This window comes from Gavia stellata, chromosome 2 (assembly GCF_030936135.1).
Source record: "Gavia stellata isolate bGavSte3 chromosome 2, bGavSte3.hap2, whole genome shotgun sequence".
Taxonomy (NCBI): Eukaryota; Metazoa; Chordata; class Aves; order Gaviiformes; family Gaviidae; genus Gavia; species Gavia stellata.
The window spans coordinates 112,761,514-112,772,036 of NC_082595.1; the positions used below are offsets into that span (position 1 = coordinate 112,761,514).

Genomic DNA, 10,523 nt, shown 5'->3' on the forward strand with positions numbered 1-10,523 from the left:
TCATAGAGGGGGCTGCAGTAAGGAGTACTCTGCTGAACTTAACATGTGGGAAAATGAGCAAGTCTCTGGAAGAGATGAGAAAAGAAGGAAAAATGTGTTTAAAATCTTGTTGAAATGACAATTGAGCTGTGTTATTCACGAGTTGCGGTAGCTAAATACAGACCACTGCTAAGATCAGTAGAGAGGGTAAATTATATTCCCAGAGTAATGCACTTTGTCATCAGCAAAGTCATCTAACTGCAGTTGGTATGGTCAGTCCTTTGAGCCATAATTTTTTTATACAACATAAAGTCAGCCATTTCCTAATCTATAGGACTCCTGCACCTTCAACAATCATTTGCACCTTGAACTCAGAGGTGCTTAATTCCATGATTTGATCAAATCACACCATCAGAAGTGCGCTCACTCATTGTGGGCAGGGACCATTTCCTCTACAGAAGTGAACCATGCAGCCTGTCACCAGAGTTTTTATAACGACAATAGCACCAATCATGACTCACTTTAAGAAGAAGGGAATATCGTTTACTCATGCCCAGGTGATTGACCCTTAAGAGGCTTTTCCGTAGAAAATGTATCCAATTCTGTATGAATAACCCTTTATATTTTGTAGATCCTGAGCGTATCTATGCCAGTAAACAGGGAGGCGTAGAACTCAGCTGTCTAAGTTGTTTGTTAAAACCACCCCCAGTTTTAGCCACCATCATTTAGTGTTTTCCCTTTAATGCTCCTTAGAAGACCTTTTGCCCATTCATGTCTGCACATCTAAAGGATGCAGCTACGTTTACGCAAAGACTTTCTCACCAGAGTAGAACTGCTGTAGCACCTGCTACGGTGGGAAAGCTTGCAACGATGAGGGTGCGGTCTGGAGATCTCCACTGACATTCTCACTGAGCTCAGGTATTAAAGCACGGTGCCACTGTGGGCAGAGCAGTCCTCTAGGCTTTCTTCAGCTGCTCTTCAAGGTACTGACGATTCTTAACAATGCTGTTGGGGTCACCCACAGTATTATTTAACAGATGCCGGCTTGGTCAGCTTTATCTTGAGAAAATGCAGGCCTGGTCAGCCTCAGTGTCATCATTGGGAAAGTCATGGAGCCAGCCCTCTTGGAGCACGTCTCTGGGCATGTAAAGGAGGTGACTGGGAACAGTCAGCATGGATTTACCAAGGGTAAATCATGCCTGAATAGCTTGACTGCATTAAAAATGACTGAATTTGTGAACAAGGGGAGAGCAGCGGGTGCCATTTGCCTCAACCTGCGCAAAGCTTTTGATAACTGTCTTTCACAGTACTCTTGTATTGGATAGCTGGGACACTAGGATCTGGATGGGTGGACAACCAGATGGCTGAACAGCTGGTTAGATGGTCAAGCTTGGAGTCGTGGTTCATGCCTGGATGGTGGTAACAGGCAGAGAGCGCAGGGGCCTGTCCGGGTACCTGTCCTCTTTGCCTTCTGTATCAGTGACCCTGGGGGACACCAAACTGGGGGGACCAGTCAATGTACTCGAGGGCAGAGCTGCCATCCAGCGGGACCGAGACAGGCCGGAGACAGGCAGGATCCTGCCCCTGGGAAGGAAGAGCACCTGGCAGCGATACAGGCTGGGGAGGGGTGACCTGATAGCAGCCCCCTTGTACCTACAGGGAGGCCGTCAGGAAGATGGAGCCAGGCTTGCCACAGTGGTGCATGGCAGGAGGACGAGAGAAAACAGGCACGAGTCAGATGGGACATAAGGAAAAGCTTTTTCCCCACGAGGACAGTCCAGCAGTGGAGTGGGGGCCCAGAGAGGTTGTGCCGTCTCCATCCTTGGAGTTTTCCAAGACCCGACTGGCCAGAGCCCTGAGCGACCTGGTGGAAGCCAAGCTGACCCTGCTCTGAGCTGGAGGTTGGACTTAAGAGACCTCCCGAGGTCCCCATCCACCTTCAGGTAGATGTTCCTAAGTAGATCACTTCCACTTGACTGCAAGCTACCATACCGGTTTTCGCTGTGCTTTGCGCCCAGTGCAAGCCTAGGCTGATGCAGACGTATGCTTTTAGTTGAAATCTCCCAACTGGGAGATAAAGGTGGCATAACCACAGCAGCGAAAATCCAAGAATTCAGTGCTACAACAGAGACTGTTTCAAATGAATGAATTTTGTACGCTGTTGCTAAATTACTGTAAGTAAAGGCAGGCTTTTTTTTTGTTTTTGTTTTGCAATGGTTATTGATGCAACAGACTTCCTATATTTATTTACCTGACCAAGTTTATACAAAAACAAAAGAAAGGTGATGTACCAGAGATTCTGTTTTGGGTCCTCTGTACTTGCTGCAATAAAAAGATGACTGTCCTGATTTAATACTGACAAGTAACAGTGCACTGAAAAGGGACACACTCTTAGTTTTCTTTGGACACATTTTGATAACTGCATGGAGAACAAACTCTGCAAGAATTTTTACGATCCCCTTATTTGATGGGAGAAAATTGTTGAGAAACAAACTGTGCAGTGATGGAAGTATCCAATTTCTGTTAATCTCTTTAAGGAATCCCCTCTCTTTGGTAACTGCAGTGTTGGAAAAGATCTGATTCTAGTAACTGCTTCCTCCAGCACTAAAGACCACAAGCAAAATGGTGTGTCAACTAGATAAACCTTGAGAATGAACGAAGTCTTGAAGCACAAGGTCACATGTCTATCACCAAGCACTGCAGTTGTGTCACAAAAACAAGCTTTCTTGTTGTCTAATGATGAGCTCTTAAAATATTAACATACGGTCTTACAAACCTTAATGGTTCAAAGCGGCGTCAGGGAGGGTTCAGAGGGTTAGGAAACATTTTTTAGAAACCACAATACATACATGTGTGAAATGTGCGATGTGTGAGAAGGTGTTTTTGTTTCCCACCTGCCTGCGACAGAATAGCATCCGTTGCCGGAAATATTTTCTGTCATTTGTGCTGGGCAAGAAGTCTTTGTTCTTGCATGCATGTTTCACCACAGCCATGCACGACTGTCGTTGCAAGGTGCCATATTGCTTTGACATCTGCATAGGCAGTATCTTCAGATCCTTCAGAAAATGGCAGTTACGCAGTGCATGCATACATACAATGTGCATTTGTGTATAGACTTGTATTCATTTAATAAGTGCTACTTCACTTAAAGCATCTGTTGGCAGCCAGAGTGGACACTGACAGGAAAAGGAGTTGTGACTGTCAGGCGTAAAGCTGTTGCCCATCCACTGCAAGCAGCAGGCAGCAGAGAAACACCTCCTAGCTCAGGAGAAATGCTGAAGTACCACAGGCAGGGCTACAGTGTCACAAGCAGTCAAGGGGACTTCTGTGCGACAGCACTCTCACCTGCAAGCCTGAAGGCTCCTGTGCTTGTCATGATTCATTTTATCCATAGCGCTTTTTTTAAGATATCCTCTATTGCATTTTGCAGGTGAGTTTACACCAGAAATGCAGCTAAGAATACGGCAAGAAATAGAAAAGGAAAAGAAGGTCGAGCTGTGGAAGGAACATTTTTTTGAGAGCTACTATGGTCAGAGGTAAGACATTCAACTGTCTTTTTTAACCCTGCATTGCCTGTCCAGACATATCTGCTGCTGCATTTCTAGCATGCTGTCCATCAATAAACATTACTTTTCATTAGTCGTGAAACCTGAAGAAGGTCTCTAGCTTCACCTAACTGCCACAGAACTGAGAAAACGCCTGAGTGATCTAGGTCAGAACTGATGTGTTTTCTAATGCTTTAACCAGTGTAGTACTGTTTTCCTGAGGCGAGGATGTCCTTTAGACTTTACATCTTGACTTTTCCAACTTCTTACTATGATACTTGGAGATGCTCCCTTCTTATGGTTCTTCTAGTGTCAGGATTCTGGAGGTCCATGGGTATGCGGTGATTGAGAGTACTCCACCTTGCAGTAAGTCACCTGCTACGTAAAATCGTGTGTGTTTCCCCACATCTTCAGTCACACACGTATTTGGTTAAAGTCCCAAGTCTGCAAGTCTTTTATTCTGTGTTTCTTTTTTCTTCAGGATTTTCCCATCCTTTTGGGCTATGGAGAGTATTTCAGGTTTCTGTGCGAATAACTATACTAAGAAACTTGAAAACAAACAGACGCATATAACTAACTAATAAGGAATTTCTTATCCTGCATCTTGACAGTTAGCTTTTAAGCTTGTCCTTGGACTGTCAGCCAGTTTTCCTCCCATTCATCTATGACACTGTAACCTTCTAGAGCATTTGGGTTATTGCAAGCCCTATTTTGATCATTCCGTGGTCTGGTAGTTCGGGGTCTCATGGGTGAGTAGGAGGCTGGTGTGCGCGCATGCACGTATGGCAGGCTGAGGTACTGAGTAAAGGAATACAACAGCTTGAGAATGCCAGTGATCTAGTGGCATTAGCAAAGAGCTTTACTCGGCTAACCTACCCAGTTCTCTTAGTGTTGGAAACCAGGATGTAAACACACATGGAGCTCTGTGCTGGAAGATAAAAGGTGACAACCATGTTCTTGAAGCTTTTGGGGGGACAGGGGACAGCAGGACTTGACATGCACAATAGCAGGAGCAGTTCTCTCTAGCTCCTAAGAACTTGTCTGGTAGAAATCAATCCCACAGATTCATTGGGCTGGCTTCATCAGACTTTATGGGTTCATGTTTGGGCACAAAACCTGAATTTGATGATCTGTTAAGAGGGATGGATGAAATTAATCCTAAATCAGACATCACTCTGGGAATTAGATTCCCAGCTTGTTCATTTCTTTCACAAATAAAGATGGATGAATAACACAGGGAAATACTCCCAGCCTTTTGATGATGGAGAAAGGCAGCAATGTCGGCTCTGAGCTAAGGGCTCAGAACCACGTCAGTGGTTCTGGCACTAGCCGTGCTCCTCTGGAAAAAAATGGTAGGACACTTTCCAGTGTCCCTTTCCGCAAATGTCACCATATGAGCGTAAGTCAGATGCAAGCTGCGTGGGGTTGTTCGCATGCTGCAGAGATATGTCTGTGGTGGCTAACAAAGGGAATATTTACTGTTGGCCAAATTAATTTGATTTGCAGCCTGGAAAATTGGTATCTGGGTAGAGGACTAGATCTAACCTGTGTTCCATGTATTTCATTTAGTTGGTTTTAAACTTTGCTATTAAGTTCTGTTTCATGTGGAAGTACTAACAGTACAGATGGTTTCAAAGATGGTGGCATAACATCAGGTGTGTGAGACATGTTTATTTAGGGTGTGGTATGTAAAGAGTCCTCTCTCAGTTTTCGTAAGGATAGTATGCTTTTTGCAAGAATGTTTTACAAAATAAAAATTCTGGTTTTATTCATAGTTCTGGACTAAGTCCTGAAGAGTCCGAGAGACTGACAGCAAACACCAGCCCTGCTGAGACAGAGACTGAAAGTCCAGCAGCTGAACAGCCAAAATGCACGCCAGCCTCTCTGGCACCACTCAAAGAGGAGATTACTTCTCCGTTGGAGTCTAAAGCACAAGCAGTCCAGGAAGCACCAGCGATGAAAAAAGGAGGAGAAGAGAGAAGAGAGGACATGCAGCCCAAACCTGCAGAGGCCTCGGTCTCCCCGGCTGGGTGTGCAGTGAAACCTAGCGACCGTTCTCTCCCTATAAAAGAGAGAGTCCCAGGAGAATCCATTCAAGAGAAACCACAAACTGCCGCTAGTCAAAAGCCAGAAGAGAGAAAGCACGCTGCGTCCAAGGAAGTGGTAGTGAAAGAGACTGTCAGTACCTCAGTTCTGGCCCCAAGTAAACCAAAGAGCCCTGAAGCAGGTGAAGTAGTAGCAAACGTGAAAAGTCCAGTGATGACACCAGGAACACCAGAAAAGAAGTCCCCTGGAAATGAAGACATGGAAGTCAGTGTTGAAGCCCATAAGAGGAAGTCAGAGAGTCGCGAAGAAGCTCTAACCGCTCCTGAAAAAAAGCCACGCATCATGGAGAACTGTCAGCACCACCTGGCATTTCGGACCCAGCCACAGTCCTTTCCTGCAGCGGGGACCCCAGTGCCACGGGTACCCCCACTCAAGGTAAAGAGAAATGAAGACAGACCCACACAGTGGCCTTACCTGGGTCAGTTCAGCTGGCGGCTCTCACAGAAATGCTTTGTCAGTTCTAGTTATGTATGTAAATTATGTTACCCGCTTATTATAGCAATGGAAATATTTGATCCAAAAATGTAAAAGCTCAGCTGTTTGCTAAAGGGAATCTGCTGGCTGGCTAATCAACTTAACCTCAGTTAAATACCTCTCGTACACGTGCATCTGTTAAGAGATCTCTTGGGCAAAAGCTCCAACAATTGTGCAAAAGCCCAAGGCTGAGTATAACAGGGAGTACTGTAGTTCACGGTGGAAACTGGGGAGAGCTGCGGAGGAACTGCAAGACTATCATAACAAAGCAAGTTGTAGCCCAGGAGTGCACAAAACTTTGCAGATGTGTGAGTATCCCCAGCAGTACAATAACAGGTCCAGAAAGAATGCTGTCAGCAGCTTCCTCTGTTATATCAAGTCCAGAAACTAAATTATTTACCTGTGTTTAAAAAAAGGCCATCTAGAAATAATGCAGTTCTCATTTACACCAGCTGAATGCAGTGCAGTGCCAGACTCGGTAGCAGGGAAACACTATTTCAGGGAATATCTGAATTCCAAAAGCCCTTTAGCTGCTGAGCCTTAGCGAGAAGCCACATAGGAAACAGGCAGTAAATCACCGCTAGGATAGGGCGGATGGAAGGAAGCATGAAAGAATGTTCCAGACTTTGGCCTGGACAATGCAGTTCTCTTGCATTGGAGATCCAGGTTGTAGGACCACACACCTACTACTGAACTGCCAGGAAACACCCTGTTGGTAAGTCATAAACTCCCCCGATTCAGACATTTCATACTCTTTCAGAAAACGGTTACCAGATTGCACGTGTACAGGTAACTCTGATTCTTTCTTCAGTGATGTCTTGCTCAACAGGAGATAGTAAACGCATGAACTGGCAGAGAAGAATTTTTTACAGTCACGGGTGACTGCAGGAATAGAAAAGTTTGGCTTCTGTAGAATAGGGCCTGTGCTTTTTCTACCAAAATTTGCTCTGGTTCAAGTTCAGCTCCCTGGTTTGGGGCCTTAGGCAGAAGTTGTAAATGGAAAACTGCTTGATTACTGTGTTTCTGTATGTCCTGAGAATTCTACTCTCCTATTAAGATTCTTTTATACTAGGAAGTATACAAACACAAAATGTTAAAAACGGTTCATTGTTCACACCATGTTAGTAAGTATGGCACAAAGGTACGAAAGCATTAATAAAATTTGTTAGTGACAGAAAATTGGGGGAAAACTGCCAATAAAAGTGATTTGAAATATCATACAGGAAGAATGGTTGACCTTCCAGTGTAATAAACACGGGATTTAACTTCATAATAGAGCAAATTTAAGGGCCATTGAAAATATTTTCCCCTGTAAGGTAGAAGATGTGTCATTCCTCAAAAAAGAAAGAAGTGGTGAACTGGGTTGACTGTTCCCGTATCTCAGTTGTGCTTTACTCCTTCTCTGTTTCAGATTCCTGTTTCCAGAATCTCCCCAATGCCATTTCCTGTGGGCCAGGTCTCTCCCAGGGCACGTTTCCCAATCTCACTTACCAGTCCAGGAAGAACAGGAGCCAGAACTTTGGCAGACATCAAGGCAAAAGCCCAGCAAGCCAAGGCTCAGAGGGCAGCGGCTGCTGCCGCTGCCGCCGCCGCCGCCGCTGCCGCCTCGACAGGCGGGGCCGTCCCAGGGCCCGGACCGGGCGGTGGTGGGGGCCCACCGGGCGGTGGAGGCGAGAAGAGTAACGCAAGCAGAACCAACGAAACTGGAATTCGAGGAAATGCACTGGAACTGGCAGGAACTGGAAGCGGGGGAAGTTCGAGAAGGTTTCTTCCCCATTGTCCAGGGACCCATACCCAAATGGAGACCCAGGCCACGGACCAGGCACCACCTCACGATCCTTCTAGAGCACAACTACAGCAAACTTCCACACTGCAACCCAGAACCCCAGCCAGCAATACAGGCACCAGCTCCTCCTCATCAGCGGTATCGGCATTAGAGCAAATCAACAGAATAAAACAGAGCCCCCCCAGTATGACTGTAAATCAGGTGTCAGGCTCCCCGTATGCTGGTAGCAGCGACAGACAAGAGAAAGCACCTTCTGCTCCGGTGGGTCCGAGCCAGGCCTGCGGGGCGTCGGCTGTCAGGGATGGAACAGTCTGCGTCACAGTGCCCGCAGCAGACACCAGCACAAAGGTAACTAAGGTAGCACCTGCAGCCTTAGGAGGGACCAACGCAGATGTTTCTAAAAGCAAATCTCCCTCCTCTCCGATGTCTTCACTAACATCCACGAGCTCAGAAGCCCAGGCTGGAGGTGTGGTCACATCTGCTACATCTGTCCCACCCTCTAACACTTCGCCAGTAGCGCCTAGCCTTAAAACTCATGCAAGTTCAAGCTCAGGCGGGGCCGTCCCAAAACCAAGCTCCAGTATTCCTGCTAACAACCCTTTGGTCACCCAGCTTCTTCAAGGCAAGAATGTCCCTCTGGAGCAAATCCTGCCGAAGCCTCTCACCAAAGCAGAGATGAAAACTGTCCCATTAGCTTCTCATGAAGAAAAAGGGGCGGCAGCAGCATCCAGTGCTACAAGCATAGCGGGAAACGGCACTGGAGCCGAGGGTGGTGACAGGCAATTGAGTTTACCAACACAACAGCTTGGGATGATCTTTTGCCAGAACAGGCCCCTGCCTCACGTTCCAAGGACCTTTCCGCTCCCCTCGGGAAAGGACCCCAGTCTTGACCAGCACCAGTGCCACGAGGCGCTCAGCAAAACAACCCAAGAGCAGATCCTTCAGACTCTTATCAAGAGGGTCCAGAGGCAGAATTTGTTGCCGGTCCTTCAGCCTTCACAACTGAACCTCACTCACTCAGGTTTCCAGTTAGAAAACAACTCCACCAGCCAGAGATTTATGCTGGGTTTCATGGGCAGAAGGACATCCAAGCCTGCTATGTCTGGTCATTATCTGCTCAACATTTCCACCTATGGTCGTGGTTCAGAGAGTTTGAGGAGAGGCTTCTCCTTGAACCCTGAAAACCGCTTGTGTCTGAACAGTCCTGCTGATGCTCCAAAAACAGAATTTGGAGAATGTGAGGAGACAGCTGGCCGCGGCAGCAGCAGCGATGAAGGAGATGAAGATGATGAGAGTACTGGTGATGAACGTGAACACAGCAGTGTAAAAGAGGAGCCCCAGGCTGCCCAGGTTGCTGGTCAGTGTGGAAAAGAACAGGTATCACATATCATAAATTCTTCGGATTACAGCACCCTTGCTAAAAAGGGTGTAAAGACAGAAGCAGCCACGTCTCAGCAAGCAGCAGTCAACAAGGAGAATGTTCCGGCATTTGATGGAACTACGCTAGCACGAGATTTTATTCAAGCCGCTCAAGAGCAAATGGCACATGCAATGAGGGGGAAAATGCACAGCAGTCCAGAGCTTTTCAGTACTTCTGTACCGTCCTCAGACTCTGCGCAGCAGCAGCCTCCACTGCTCTCTCCGTCGCACCCTCCAAAGCTATCTGGAAGTGCTGCAGCACAGCTCATTGGGCCCAGTTACAGCGGGACAATAAATGTCTCCACCTCCCCGGACGTGAACCAAGGGTCTCTTATGACCGGGCTCTCTGAATGCAATCAGTTGTCCAGTAGCATGGGAAACGTCATGTCCTTTTCTGTGACTGTAACCGCCATTCCCACCAGCCAAGCTGTGAACTCTGGCAGCCACACTCAGACCATCCCCGTTCAAGCCTTCGCTGAAGACAACAGCATGGAGGATTCCCCTTCCAAATGTTACTGCAGGTTGAAAGCCATGATCATGTGCAAGGGCTGCGGTGCCTTCTGCCATGACGACTGCATCGGCCCCTCTAAGCTCTGTGTCTCCTGCCTCGTTGTGCGGTAACCGGGAGGGGAAGTGGGGGAAGAGGATGGCTTGATTTTCGTTTTGCTTTCAGAAGTACATTGGGAAGAAACAGGAGATTTACTGCCTTGCACAAGAGACACGTTACTGAATCAGGAATACAGAGTAGAGTTCTTCTTTCATTAAAGAAAGAGCACCTTCTTGTACAGTGAGTCTAAATTGAGCTCAACTACGTGAATTGTGACAAGAGTTTGCACTTAAGGAATTATGTAAATATGTCACATTATTTTGTTTAAAAATATTTTTTCAATCTTTTAGGAGATAGTGTTTGACTTGTGCTGCAGTTTCATTAACCCCAGCCTGCTATCCAGCATGTTTGCTGAGCTCTGCTCTAGATGGGGGAAAAAACCCCCGGCAAAACCTTACCCTGTTGTTGGTCTTCTCTGGACAAAGAGAAGAACTGGATAATCAAGAAACTAAACATTTGTCCTGACTGATCACGGAGCACCGAAGCAGGAACCCCTGAATGGGCTCCCTTTGTTGATCTAAATTTAGCTCAAATTTTTCAGAATTGGAAGGCATTAATGTTGAACCAGCCTTTCAAGTAATTGCCTTTGGCTCGTGACCTGGCAGTT

The 10,523-nt window shown here is 46.7% G+C and overlaps 1 protein-coding gene across 1 annotated transcript in view; it reads left to right on the forward strand.

The window, feature by feature from the left end:
* The window catches only part of ASXL2 (ASXL transcriptional regulator 2), a 118,432-nt gene extending 108,373 nt beyond the window's left edge, over window positions 1–10,059 (forward strand). The window contains 4 exon segments of the mRNA XM_059833402.1: window positions 3,410–3,515; window positions 5,300–6,005; window positions 7,516–8,028; window positions 8,092–10,059. Coding sequence (XP_059689385.1) covers window positions 3,410–3,515; window positions 5,300–6,005; window positions 7,516–8,028; window positions 8,092–9,930 — 3,164 coding nt within the window. The 3' untranslated portion in view covers window positions 9,931–10,059.
* Window positions 10,060–10,523: the final 464 nt, after the last annotated feature.